At 39.9% G+C, this 15,085-nt stretch overlaps 1 protein-coding gene across 2 annotated transcripts in view; it reads left to right on the top strand.

Annotated features, from left to right (window-relative positions):
- The window catches only part of FGGY (FGGY carbohydrate kinase domain containing), a 137,860-nt gene that overhangs the window by 105,716 nt on the left and 17,059 nt on the right, over positions 1–15,085 (top strand). For both annotated transcript variants that reach the window (XM_009884583.1, XM_009884582.1), the window contains one exon: positions 2,544–2,638. In XM_009884583.1, coding sequence (XP_009882885.1) covers positions 2,544–2,638 — 95 coding nt within the window. The remainder of the gene's footprint in view (positions 1–2,543; positions 2,639–15,085) is intronic.

Here is a 15,085-nt window from a genome sequence, read left to right as displayed (position 1 = left end):
TGAGTATGTAGTTCATTACAAGAGGAGGTCTCAGGCTTGCACGGTGTTTTTGCTCTCCCTTAAGCCTGTGTGCGTTGGACATCTTAGCACACCTGTGAGTCAGTTGAATATACTTTAAAAAATGTGGAAAAAATAACAAAATTTAGTGTAAAGGACTTGAGAGAAACTTTGAATGATGTGTGTTTTGGGTGTATTTCAAATTAAGACCAGTTGAGCTGTCATGAATAAAGTTTAAGGCTCAGATTTGGGGCATTTGGTCTGGAGGTCTGACTTGCCCTAACATCACACCACACTTCATAACCTTGATGCAGGAGGGAAGATGAAAATATGCTTGATGTACTTACCTGAGGTGAACACAGAAATGGAGAAGCAAAAAGCATAATGCCTATTGACCTTAAAATTCACTAAATACATTGTAGTCAAAGCGACGCTTTCTGTTTGTGACAAATGATGTTGTCAAGTCCGTGCCTCTCCTTGTATAATTCAGATTATTTAGGTGAATTTCAGCTACACGTAGAGTTGGGATGCTGGTTCATGATGTGTAAAATAAAAGATCTGTGAAAAGGTATTCTGATTAAAATGTAATCAGAAGTTCTTTGACTGTAACTAATGGCCAAGTACAATTCAGTACAAAAAGGCCTTTTTGCAGTCTGGAGTTCTCCCCCGTTTGTAAAATCAGTGACTGACAAGGGATGTCAGAGTTCATCTCACTGAAATGCTCTTGGTTATGTTGAACTCATTAGAGCCTATCAGATAAAATAACTAACATTCCAGGATCAATCCCCCATTCTTTCCCGAAAAGAAAAAAATCTGAATATATTATTGTTAGCTGCAAATGCCCATGACTCAGCCATGCAGACATCTAATAGATAATTTTGCAGGCCGCTTAAAAAGTATCTTGATCTTTTTGTTTGCCTGGTAAGAATTCTGTATTCATTCAGATGATGCAAGAAATGCGCAGTAAATTTTAGAACACGCTGAAAATTGCTTACTGCTTCAACGCCTGGCAAACAGCCGTGTGGCTGTAAGCTGGATTTTTAGATTTTCTATTCCGAGTTGACCCCAGTCCTGAGCTGTGGTCCGTCTGAGCTGGAGGAATGCTCAGGTGACTGATCCTACGCTAATGTTTTTAAGGTGGATTTGTTTGGTTGGAGAAATTTAAGGGATGCTGTAATTATACTAGTTCGCTGTTAGTAGTCATTCCAGCAATCAAACAACAAGGTCGCAGTGTGTCCCCGTCACTCTGCCTGTGCCAACTGTAGGAAGAAATGGCACAACGACCGCTGCAGCACCTTTCTGTCACTCACTGGAAGACGGTCGTAAGGAGCTTTGGGCTGATGGAACAGTGCAAAGTTAGCGTAATGTAACTGGATGTCGGGGGTGTGAGGTGAATTCGCTTGGTATCGATAATTGTTTCATGTATAGATAATTTTCTTTCTCATTTTGAAAAGTGCGTATTTGCCTTTTCCTCTGTAGGGCTTGTTCATGGCTCACTTTAGATCTTCCTCCAAATTTCACCTCCTAATCTTACAGTTGGCTATCAGGAACAGCACTTTTGGGGGCATAATATCATTGAGGTTATTAACAGAAGGAAGCCCTCCTCCCACCACTGTGTTCACATCATCATTCATTGAATGAAATTGTCTCAGTAATGGAAATTTAGACACATGCCTAATACTGTGGGAATATTACTTTTTTTTTGGCTTAGTGAGAATAAGCATCTAAAGTGCAGCTAGAAGAGTAGACTTATGCTATTGTTTTGGATTTTTAAGGAGAATTGAGGAAGGCTGATTTTTATTTGTATATTAGTGTTTTTCCTGCTGTTTCTACACTAGCAATACAGGTCTTAGAAAACTGTGTGAACCGAGGGAAGGTATGTTCATGATAATACCCAGGGGTGATGAAACAATAGTTTTTAATTCTCCTTCAGAATATATATTGAGTTTGTTTGTTTGCTTTTCCAGTGTTTTAATATTGGGTTTGGGTATCTTGCACAATTTGGAAGACAAGATTTCTCTTATTATTTCATACATAGCTTGTGAAAGTTTACTAGTCATATTTTCATGTCTTCCAGCAAAACCAGACTGGCTTTGTTGGCTATATATTTAAAAACAAACACAAACAATCTCTTTTTTTGTTCATTGCAAAAGAAACAAAAGGGTACCACCCTGTTTTCCCCTCGAGGTCAACTTTTAATAGGCACGTGGGTTTGGAGGGTGTGGGTAACAGGTCTATACCAAGCCCTTGGAGATAAATAGCCAGTGTCAAAGATCTGGTGGTTTGTTCTTTGTATGCTTTATGCATTAACATTTCACTGAAATAATTTTATTTAAATTCTGCATTTTTCTTGGAATCTGGAAGAGCAGAGCAATTTACGTTAATCTACAGTAGACTGTAGTGCTGAATAGAGTGGTGAATAGGGTTTTCAAGTCCTTTTTTATTCCTTTTTTCTCTGTCTGTTTTGTTGCTTTAATTATTTATTGTGCCGCTAGTGCAGTACTGCTGTATTCTTCCTAACAGAGGCATGGCTTTTTCTTGTACAGGCAAGCCTGTTGTCCTGTCCAAAGAAGTGGAGTCTGTTTTGGTGGGTGCTGCTATTCTTGGAGCTTGTGCTTCTGGGGATTTTGCATCTATACAGGTATGCAGTGCCTGGGTTTGGGTTTGGGTTTGGGTTTGGGTTTTGGTTTCAGTTTTAGTGCATCTTACACTTTGACATTTGGCACCATGCACAGACTGTAATTCAAGTGGAAAAGTTTGTACATTCCGCACAGCCGGACAAGAGCCAGCATTGCTTTCTCTCCTCCCTCTTTTTAACTCCCTGTGTTTTTTTGGTGTATTGAAGATTCATCTGTCTCTTGACTGTAGGGACATGCAGGTAGAAGCTGCCGTCTATGAAGTTAGGCCATGTAATTTTGCAGACAAAAAAGGGAATTTGGCAAGGCTCTGATCCTGCAAGAAGGTCACGCTTTCATCTCAGTTATATTTGTCCTGCTTTCCTTCCTTTGTATTGAGGAATGTTAAACAGAAGAAACAACATACCACTATTTATGCAGTAAAAAATGACACACCTACACCTCTTGTCTTGCCCACAGTGAATGCAGAGTTAATAATGAGGATGGAACTTCATGTTTATTCATGTTATTTCAATCCACTGACAGTTGTAAAAGTAGCCAGTTAGGCTTTTATGTTCAGTGGGTCAGGCAAAGCATGACTTAGCTGCATTTATGTAAACAACAGCAGTATAAAAGAAACCTGAAGAAGGGTCTCTGTGCCCCAAATCCTGTCTGTTTTCCCATCTGGCAATTCCACTAGTATAAGACCTGTTCTCTCTTCATGCTGCATCCAGTTGGACAGAATTATTTATCAAGATGGTCCCTAGATAAATTTTTCTTTATAACATCAGGCACAGATATTTGTAGTTGAAATTTTGCACAAAAATGTATCTGAATGTATTTTTTTAATAGGGAGGTCAGCTTCTCAACCCAGTTAAATGATGCAGTTCCACTGGAATCAATAAACAGCTCAACATAAGCTGAGGAACTGGGCCGTGTTTGGCATTTTTCAAAATGTGAAATTTCCAGTTGTGAATATTCTACAGTGTGGTATAGGTTAGCAGGAAGAACATTTTCCCTTTAATAAAAATTTTTCCATTAAAATTAATCCCATTGCAACAAATATATAGTACAATATATACCTCTATTTAATAATTCCAGTGCTTGTAAAGAGAACTTGTTTTAATAAATGTAATTTCAATAGTGGGTTTTGGTGATAGGACTCCATATTTAATTCCTACTCTTCTGCTAATCTTCTGCCTTCAAATACACAGATATTTCATTTCAAGTTTAAGATGTTTTGTACTATTATGCATTAACTGAACATCTCAAAACTGATTTCATTAAGTATGTCTTCATAACCATTAGTAAAATCTACTGCTGTGAAGTTTTCTGTAATGTGTTTTTAAATAAGCTTAATGTATTCATTTACCTTTAGTTTTTATCCTTGCCCTTATATATCAAAATATTTCAGAAACATATCCAGTAATGTCAGAAGATATGTATATTTTATACATACATACATACATGTCAGTCTCCATAGCCTGCTCCTTCAGTGAAACTCGATCCTTTGAACCAGTCATGTCACAGACTCTTTGAAGTGTTCGCTCTTTTACTGTTCTGATATGTCAGGAGGTACCTGCCTCTTTGGTTATGGGGATGGGTTTTGCTTGTCATAACCACAGTGCAGGTTCTGTGGGTCTCACTGGAGTAAATTTCTCCTAAGAGCTTACCTGTCAGGAGCCGGACTTCACAGCTCCTTGTGCTCCCTTCCCATTTCTGCATGAATCAAGTAAGTTAATACCAGTACGGGAACAAAAATAATAAATACAGGTTGCCGTCCAGTGCCTCAACATCGCGCAAGGCGTCTGGTTTCCCAAACGCAGCCTCTGCCTTTTTCAGTGTTTCAGCATCTCTTTGTGTAAGGTTTGGTTCCAAGGGTTCTCCTGGTCAGCAGGAGAGTTTCCTTTTGTTCCGCTGAGTTACCGGTTAAGCCCATGGGCTTCCCTGGGATATCTCTGAAACGGAAAAGGGGAAAATAGTTTGGAAGCTACTGCTATTATACATCCCACTGGGCATTTGTAGGATGCTTCGTTCCATCATACTACCTGTGGTGGTCACTGGGAGCCAGGTGAGGCCCTGAGTCCTATCCAGGGTGCCACAACATCTCTGCAGTGTGAGGAAACCACCCACTAAGTGGTTTGAGTTAGTGTGTGTTCAGATTGTCATTAAAGAGGTGCCACCTATGGCAATATCAGTTGTATCATGCAGCAAATATGTTAGATTTTGTAAAAATATTTTAAAAATAATTCAGCTACATGGGATCAAGAAAGAAGAAACTGAATAAATGTCCTTTTTGGGGCAGGGAGGTGTAAATGTATATAGATTTCTCTTACATTTATTTTCTAACACATCTTCCAAACCAAACTTTTCTTAGAGGTGCTGCTGCAAACATTCAGCATGGTTGTAGTCTTTGCAAATAACAGAGGTTATTACCTGTCCTCTAGTAGATGGTTTGTGCTTAATTATTGTACTTTCCGAAGCTCTTTGTTTGCTCGTCTAATAGCAAAGGAGAAAACTGTGGGGTTTTTACCAATAACCTCTTTCCTTATGTCTATGGTTGTTTGAAGGGGAATTTTTACTGTATTTGATCCAGTGACTGGTCACATTTCTCAGAATGATTTTTGGCTGTTTCCACTCAGTGTCAAAACCAAAACACTTAAAAGCTATCTGGTTTTCATGGGTTGGCCGGTCTCCATTTTCTAAAACTCAAGCATCTTGAGGACAGCTTGGAAATAGCCCCCAAAGCCAGGATCCCTCAAAATCACTTCTGATAATCTTAGTCGGGTTTTAACGTGCTCTGCTGACAAAAGGACTGGCTGCTGAGCAGACCCACTAGCGCTAAGCAATAGCAGTAGTGCTGCCAGGCTTCTGCCAGGGAATCTCGTATGGCAGTATGTGCGCGTGTGCCGTGTAGCATGTGCACAGCGAGTGATGCTTCGGGGAGCTGGTGAGCCTACGGAGCGGGGCTCTTCTTGTGTCTGCAGGCTAAATCCTGATGCTTTGGGGGTGTGACGTGCATTAGGTGTTCGAGCTGACCTGCTCCCGCCTTCTGTCAATGTGGGGGGTTTGGGCATGGGGCAGCCAAGTCAGAGCCGCTGCTCCAGCAGTCTGCTCTTCACTCAGAAAATCCGGACACACAGAAGATCCTCAAAGTCTACCGGGGCATCGCTTTCCAATAGAGGAAGGAAAACATGGGTCATCTAGGGAAGACCCAACTCTATGGTAACCTTATATGGTAATTAGAGTTAGGCTTTATTTAGCTTAACCGTTAAGAAATGCATTGGAATTGGATGGTATTTTCTTAGGGGTAAAGTATGTGGCTGTGGTGGTTGCTGTTACTCTCCTATTTCTGTACTATCCTGATGTTTAGTCCCGTGGCATTCCGTCACTGGGATTTGGAAATGTGAAATTATCTGCTTCAGAGGAGGGTGGTTTTTCCAAGGACAGGCAGCTTACTTACCTATGTATTGCTGTATGGTGAACCCAGTCAGAAGTGTACATGAGACAACAGGATTCTCACCCTTCACTTTCTTGGGCAGTTGGTCATAGTGGCCGGAACACTAAAGAGCTTTTCCTCTATCCATTGGTATCCCTAAAGAAGTTTCTTCTCATAAAGAAATAAACGCCAACACACCTCCTGTCTCCTTTCCCTTTCTATACTACAGCAGGACTATTTGCAGGATGCAGCATTTTATTTTAATTCTTAATTTTCATATCTATTTATTAGTATTTTGAGTAATTTGTGGAGTAAAGGTTTTCATTTTTCTATTGACCACATCTGTATTAGTACCAAAATCTCCTCATTATGCCAAGCCTTTACAAAGAAGCATTGGAAATGGAGGTTATTGCAAAATTTGTAACCATACAGGTTAATTTGCTAGATTCTAGTGTGGTTTTAAAAGCTCAAGCCCCTTGAAGCTGCAATTTCATCTTTAGGTAATTCTATCAAGGCAAGATTTATAACCTCCATCTCTCGTGCCTGGTCACCATATGTTGTTGCTTCAAAGAATGTTGACTTCCCTATTTTCCTCTTCATTTACTCTCTCTGCATTTTTCTCCTCTGTGGTAAAACTGAATTAAAACAATTGGTCTATCCAAAAAGAAAAAAGCACATGCAGTGTGGTGAGTTCTTCCCCATTTCATCTTTTGGTTATTTAGTCTCTAGAATCTCCGGAAAGGGGAGAAAATCTTCTGAATTTCTTCTCTCAATTTGGGTTATCTTTCCATTTGCCCCTACAAATGCTACACCTTTTTGTCTTTGAGTGGTTTTCTTGTGTCTTGATTGTTGCGCCTGTGAACCGTAACACCGCCCGGCTGCATCACAGAAGGCAGTGCTGTGTAAAATAGTATGACATAAAGATTTTTGAAATATACACTGTATTTTTGGATTTTTGAAATATGTGCTGCATTGAATGAAATAACCTTAACATTGCTGGCTTAGATGGGTCAATTTATTGGTTCTAGCCATTCCTTTCATGCTGAGCAGCAGGACCGTGGTTTTCTATGTGATTGTTTCTGTAGTAAAAATATAGTTTCCGGTTTAGCAAGCCAGCAATTCCTTCTCAGTAAAAATGTTCAATAAATAAATGTCAAAGTTTCCAGTATATCCTCATTACTCTGCCTCACTTGTATGTAATTGAAAATGGGAAGAAGGTGCTGTTTGATTTGGCAGTCATCCAGCTCTTTTTTTTTTTTTTTTCGGATAACCTACTCTTTGGGACAAAGCTGTACAACAGGGAACAGGATTATTGCCGTATAAAATCCTGCAGCCCACTGCCTATTCCTTAATTGCATATTAAAGCAATTAATAAAATTACCTGTATGAAACCAGATTACCAGATTTATTTTGGATTTGCTATCTTAACGTGCGTGGGTCATTCTTACTGGCTGATATGGAAGAAAAGAAACTTCGTATTGTTTACTATAATACCTGCTAACTTTAACTATAAATACTGGTAACTTTCTGTAATCAGCTTTCTGTAGCCATTATTGGTGTGAAACAATGATCTAGAAATCAGAATCTACATGACTACAAATTTTTTCAGGTATAAAATTGACTTCTAAGGGAGGTGCGGTCTTTTCTCTGTTAGTTTTGGTTGTTTTGCAAGTTGGTGGTATATCCTGCAAAAAGATAGGGAAAAGTTTTTTCATTGTTTTTATAAAGCTGATTGGAGGTATATAAAAATCAGCCGGATTCTATAGAAAGAGGTGTTAGGTAATTACCTAATGTGGATTAGCTGAAATTATTTAGCAGCAGTAGCAGCTGAGCAAGTGAAGTACCCCTTAGGTACAATTTGCAGCCCTGGAAGCAGCCCTGGAAGCTATATGGATCAAGATCACCTGGCTCACCTTCAAGAGAACAGACATAGAGGCCATAACTATGAGGGAGATACGCCGCAGACGGGGCTTTGAAGTTACGTTGGTGCAGGGGAAATGATTCGCTTACAACCCTGTACTAAAGGAACTCGAAAGAGTTTTGTTTGTGCACTGCTTGATTCTGCTTCATTTAATGGACATCTCCTCTCAGTTGTCTAGGGAAGTTACTGGGTGGTATAGCATAGATGATAAAATCAAATAACAAAACCCACAGATAACACAGGGTTTGTAAAGATCAGCCCGGAGGAACATGCAATATTCAGTGTATTCGCCTTCTAACAATGAAAATGTCACAGACTGTCATGACAGTAAAGAAGTTCTTTAGTGCAGCAGTTAGTCCACAACCTCAGTAATGGACCAACCGGCAAGTGTGAGTAGACAACCTTTCATAAGAACACCCATAAGTAGTACTGGGACATATTCAACATTTCTGCTGACAGAACTGGAGGGGATGAGCCCATTTCCATTTCTGGATCAGGCAGTCTCTGGTGTAATTTTGTTCCATTTATTTCAACGGACGTGCTTCAGTTGATGTTCTGATCTTCTATTCCTCTTCCAAAGCATTACCTGCCAGGTCATGGATTGAAATTAATACAAGCGTCTTGTTGATTTCCATATTTTCAAAAGCAAGAACTGAGTGAAAGATCAGGGAGGGGATAGGTTTTTCCTTAGAAATGGTAATAACTTGGGAAATCAAAAGAGGAAATAAAATGACTTCTCCCTGTTGAGTTCGGGAATGTTGCCTTCCCTCATCTCATTAAAAATTTAAAGCACTCTTGTTTTTGAGCAGGGTGAATTAGTAATTAAGTGCTATAATCAACTTGTGTAAACATAATATTGAAGGAGAGCGGCAAATTAATCATTTCGTTGGCTTGCCTTACCCAATTAACGCACCTTTTAGTAAAGGCCTTCCTGCCGTGTTTGGATGGGTTTTTTTTCTCCTGTTCCCTTAATCAGAGGATTTTGGAAAGGCAGAGGAAGGAGATGCTTGTTCTTAGTCACCATACTGTACATAAGGGGTGTGTTAAGGTGCTGTGATTTTACCGTCCTTTTCTTCAAAAGTCCCAAATTTGTACAGGTACAGTTTGAGCCCAGGCTTTAGTGGAGACCATCCTTGGGCAAGGCTAGGTGACAGCTCTTGCTTTTCTGAGTAGTATGTTGGCTGGGTATGGCCTCTTCATCAAAATGATATTTTTAAAAATTCCTTCCTGAATTGTATATGATCGGTCTCAATTGACAGGACATGTACTCCATAACAAAAAAGACTTTCACTTTCAGCGCATAGCTTATGTATCTACTGTTTGAGACAGTATTCTCATGGTGAAAAGAGCTGAATCTTCACAGTCCATTCATTTGTTGTTCTCTGACTTCTGACTGGCAGCAAAGTTACCAAGGGATGTCATGGACCGTTCATGATCTGGACCCTGCTGCTTGCTGAGATCCAAACTGTTTTACTCGTAAGCAGCTAAGATGTTCGATGGCTGTGGAGTGTATTTGCAGCTAACCAGGCCTGGCCTCAGAGCAGTGACTCGGCAGAACTCTATCCCTTTACCTCTTTCTTTGGTGTTTTGACACTGAAATACATCTTTGCCTAATTGAAAGGTTTTTTTTTTCCTTGAGTAATAAAGTTAGATTCAATATGGCATGCATGAAACCACCAAGATACTGGCAATGCCTCTGGCTTTTGTATAGAGTCAGCTGCCTTCTTACCAGAAATCTTTAGAGAAATATAGATGAGAGAGAAAAATTAAAAGGCAGTGATTTGATGGCCACTGTCCAGTTCCTTGTGGCCTAGTGTTTATGGTACAAAGAGTGCCTTTTTAGTTAGCATATTTTGGCCTTACTGTCAGAAGTCTTTGCAGTAAGGGTAAAAAGCGGATGAATCACAACTACTCTTTTGCCCTGAAGATGATCCTTCTGTATTAAAGCTGAGAAATATAAATGCTTGTCTGTCTCTGCCAGGCACAGAATGAGCTTTCAATCAGTTTGAGAGTGTGATTTTTTTTTTTTTTTTCACTTTTCAAGCCGCAATAAATACACAGAAGCATTTCTACTTTCTTTCAGCTGACTTCAGTGGACAGTATTTCCATATGGTTGGAAATCCTCTCTTGGTGGGAGTGAAATCACACATACAAGCACCACCACTTAGGGAGTCAAACAGCTGAGATGGGGCTGTAGCTCATAGCACGATGCTTTCACAAAAGTGCTAAGAAAAGTACCCTCTGTCTTGTTGCTGTTTACTGACATGTGATACTGGTTGACATCTGTTGCCCTTCTCATTTGAGGACTGTTTGCTTTACTAACTTTAACATTTCCACATTGCTATGCTGTTGAAGTGCAGATATACAAATCTCCTTGGAGTCCCCAAGGTCCTTTTATGAGAAGCAGAGCTGCCATCATTTGATATCATCCTGCTGGCTGCCTTTTATATTGGAGTTGAGAGAAATAACTCTGTTGCTGTTAAATGTTCTTGGTGGAGTGCAATGTCTAATGCTATATGTTGTCATACATTTGATGTATTATCAGATCAGTACATGCTGTACAGTAGTGTTTGGTTCGTTGTCACATTAGGTGATTTGTAGTCGTTTTATATCACTTGAAATTATTACAGGTAAAAACTTGTCTAAGAAAATGTCAAAGTTTGTTATAGCGGGTCATATAGCTACTGAAATGACAGATGATCTTAGTCCATGTTCATAATGCAAAAAATGCAAAATTCTCCGTTAATGTAAATCAGTATTGCCCCAGGATTTCAGAGGCGTGACACCAGTTTACTCCAGTGCCCTGATCCAATCAAGCACTTAGGTACATCATCTAACTTTCAAGTAGGCAAGAAGCTCAGCTGAAGATAAGCAGGACTGCCCGTGTGCTGAAATGCTTTACTGGATCAGAGCCCAAACAGGAATCTGACACACAGTTCACTGGTAGATGACACAACTTGAAATGATAAAGGCTATTACAGCTCTTGCAATGGGTTCATATTATTTCCCATTCAGAAACAAGCTGTGGATGCTATAGGTAATAGGATACAAAGGCGGTGTCTTTTGTTAAGTGCTGTCCTTTTGTGGAAACTTAGCGTGCTCCATGTTAAATGTCATCCAGTACGCAAATGTTCAGATTTGGAATTTCTCAGTAACTCTTCAATGACAAGGAAAGGCAGCTGCAGTAAGTCAGGGTAATACATTGGCTATAACAGAACTACCCATTTACATTAGCCAAGTATCTGGCACAAGTACTAAAGTTGGAGGCAACACTCTCAGAAATCCAACACTTAAAGATCTGGCCGTATTATTTTTCTAAAAGTAGGTGGTTTAATGAATTACCACACTAACGAAATGAAATGAAACATGGCCTTTTATTTGGGCATCGGTGGAAGGAGATGGGGCACTGTGTGTTGGGATATCAATGTGACTTACTGGTTTATTAATTCTGTCTGCGAGTGGTGATAAAGATTTTATTACTTATTTTTTTACATTTATGAGGATGGACTGAAAAGGACATAAAGACCTCTCAGATGCTCAAATGACCGAAGAAATCTATTTAATCCTCTGTCTTTATGCTGAAGGTGCGGTTGGCTTTGCGCATCGGTATAGCTCCATCGACTTCACCTGAGTTCTGTATCGTGCATGCACATACCCTATTACCTTATTAGAAGCAACCATAGGTATGCAAATACAGTCTCTTCTGTCTGTAGGCAGACATTGTACATTGTACATTGTTGTGCCTTTTAGCTTGTAATAAACTCACATCAGCTGACGTTGGCAATGAATAAAATTTAGTGTTTTGTTAATCTGCAGAAGTTGAGGCTCTTTCTAAACCAATGGTATTCTTCTCATCTGTCAGAAGCCCAAAACCTGGCAAGCAGGAGAAAATCTGCTGCCTAGAATAGTTCAGGTTCTGCTGCTGCATATTTTTGTAACAAACCATGAAATGACCATGGTGGGGTTTGTCTAAGGAAGATATACAATTAGTTGATTTTTTCCAAGCAGACTGAGACTAAGATAAGCTTGTAGAAGAAGTTGAATGAAATCACAATCTCACAGGTTTTCTAGCTTCTTGGCCCTGTCTTTTCTTGAGGAAAACCATAAATATGAGGAAACCATAAATGTGTCTTTATAGTAGATAGATATTTTTTTTAAAATGTACTGTGATCCATCTCCTTTCTATTTTAAGGACAGATTTTACCCACATAATCAGAGACATAGCTGAAGTCATTTGGACCTTGGAGTCGCCTTCTGTCCAGGCCATTTAAGCAGGGAAACTTGTGATAGCAATATTTTATAGAAAGGATGAGTACAAAGGAGGACGCCATGGGTCTTTTGTAACTGTCAGTAGCCAGTAAGGTCCTTTTCAGAGTGTGTCTTGCTTAAATGATGTTTGGGATGTCAAACAAGCTAAAGTCTCTCTGCCCTCACCTCTTCAATAGCTGAGCAGAACAACCTTCAAGTTATGCACTGGAGAATTGGAAACTCAATCTGGCTACATTGTGAGATTAATTTTCCATCTGGGATTTGCACTCTTGCTATGTCAGCACAGGGGATCAGACTGTTCTGTGGCAAAGCACAAGCATGTAGAGTCACAGCACTAGCTGTCTGAAATGCTTGAGGGTTTTTCCCAATAAATTTTTTGAAGGACGTTACGATCACTTAGTCATGGGATTTGATGCCAGTAGTTCATACCACCAGGACATACTTTTACCACCCTATATTTGAAGAAGTTTTATAACTTACATGTACTTTGTTGTCCTTTCTCCTGAAGATGTCTAGAGGAGTTTGTTTCTCAAAATTTGCCCTAGCTGTCGTTTGCTGTCTAGGCATTTCCAATGCATTTCATTTTATTGTGGGTAACAGTAAAGACATTTTTCATTGTTCCCTTTCATATAATAATGGATCTGAAATGGTAAAGGACAGATCCCATAACCTCTATTAGTTTTATTAGCAATAGAAGGCAGTTGCTTTATTAGCATACTGGCTTTCCTCATCCTCAGAATTGAAATCCAATTCTCCTTCTCCTTCCTTTGTTCAGCTCAGTCATGGGTTCTTGTTTCCTTGGTTTTTTAGATGTAGCCATGTAACAACCATTCCCAACCCTTGCTTGCTTTCTTGTTTCGAAGCAATTTTTCACACCCGCTGTGCTTAGACATTTCTGAGGCACAGTTTGATACTAGAAATTGGACAGTGACATGTAGAGGGAATCCATACGAAATTGCTTCATGGCTCCGTTTTGTTTTTCTTGGGACAAGTGTTCACATAATGATTAGCAAGACCATAATTGTCGCTCTTGAGGGAAATCTAGGCAGAAAGGCTAACCACCAAGTGGGTATGGAAAAGCATAAGTTGCAGATTTTTGCACAAAGATACTCCTCCAAATGAGGGTTGCTCTGCCTTATAAGCGACAAAGATACTCCTCCAAATGAGGGTTGAAAAACACTAGAGGGACACCAATAAGGAGAACTGCTGTGCCCATACCCTGCTGTGCCTTATAAGCATGTATAAGCAGCAAAAGTGAGTTGGATTGTCAACTTTCTCAAGTGGGCTTTTCAGCTAAGAATAATTTCTAGGGGATGTACTCAATGTGTAGTATTCCTCAGGGCTGCATTCACCACAGCATTACTAAACTTCAGTACATAGATATATTTTGACCCACATAGGGCCTGTTTGTGTGAGCACTGGCTATAAGTTTTTCTTTTCTGCACAGCTTCCAGATAGTCCTTTACCAGGTAGAAATTTTAGGGAGGTGTGTGGGTGTGGAAGCTCTGATGGGAGCACATTGTTTTGCCAAGGCACAGAGTAAAGTGATGTGGCAATGCACTCCACGCTAAGCAGAGTGAGGACTGATTAGATCTCACCATGTCACTTCTTTTGGAGCTCTGGAAGCACAGGGAACCCTCCAAGGGTAAACACTCTGGAAAATAAACCAATTTGTAATCAATATTTTCTCCTCTGAAGAATCTCTCCACAACAAGACCATATACCATAACCAACCCAAACATCTCCCTCCCAGAATGTGGGGTGGAAGATGATGATGTGTTGCGTTTGAAAGGTCCCTTCATTGTCCAGCCCTGTAGCTCAGCACTGAGTTAAACACCTTGTATATAGTCAGCAAAATATTGCTGAGTTTAGCAGCCTTGTGTCAGACTACTCCTGCTTTCAAAATGGCTGGTTCGACTTGATTTTTGCCTAATTTTCCCAGACCAGTGTCTTCCTATCTGTTGTTGGGAAATCACTCATTTCTGTTAACTTTAAGTAGTTCAGGTATTGAGTCCTGTATCTTTAGACTAGGCAGAGGGAAGCAGTGCTCGAGTGTCTTACAGCAGATAAATTGAATACGTGTTAGCCCCTGGGTTGGAAGCTGGCACTTAGCTTAGGTGAAAGAGATGAGTAATGGCCCTAAAGATGCTAAGCTGCTTGAAGCTCTTCTGATAAATGGGGTCTTTTTGTGATGAGCTATCCTCACTTTCTTTGACTGGTTGGTATAAAAGCTTTGTATATACAAGCACATTACTCATTATTTACTGGTCGTGGTTGTAAGGTTGTTTAATTTTGCAATAGTCCCATCTAAGGGATGATTCTTGCATTGCATGAAAGGGAGACTAAGCAAGCTTTGCTTTTCATTTGCTTTGTGTAACTTTGCCTCTGTGGAAACACTGGATAGCCAGCACATTTGCTGTAAGACACAAAATGCCAAACTTGTGGGTTTCTGGATGTGGAAGTTCTACTCATCCCAGAGGAGAACCGGGCATGGAAAGAGAATAAAAGAAACATGAGAAAGAAGATAGGTGCAGCAGAGAATGGGGCTTTTCTTTTTGGCACTGAATCCCTGATACCCCCACCATCTCCCTCTCTCCTACTCCCACTGTGATGTTGTTTATTCTTTCCTATTGTATTCTTGCCACCTTCTTGTTGGTGCCTCTCTGGTGTTTAATTTTTTTTCACTTTTCCATCTTCTGTCATCTGTTGGTTCTCCTTCTCTTCTCTTCTCTTCTCTTCTCTTCTCTTCTCTTCTCTTCTCTTCTCTTCTCTTCTCTTCTCTTCTCTTCTCTTCTCTTCTCTTCTCTTCTCTCTTTTATTCCTCTTCTTTTGTTCCCTCTCTCT

The sequence above is a fragment of the Charadrius vociferus genome, unplaced genomic scaffold (genome assembly GCF_000708025.1).
Source record: "Charadrius vociferus isolate BGI_N301 unplaced genomic scaffold, ASM70802v2 scaffold163, whole genome shotgun sequence".
Classification (NCBI taxonomy): Eukaryota; Metazoa; Chordata; class Aves; order Charadriiformes; family Charadriidae; genus Charadrius; species Charadrius vociferus.
Note: the sequence above shows the minus strand (reverse complement) of the source record. Positions and strands in the feature narration are given on the sequence as shown.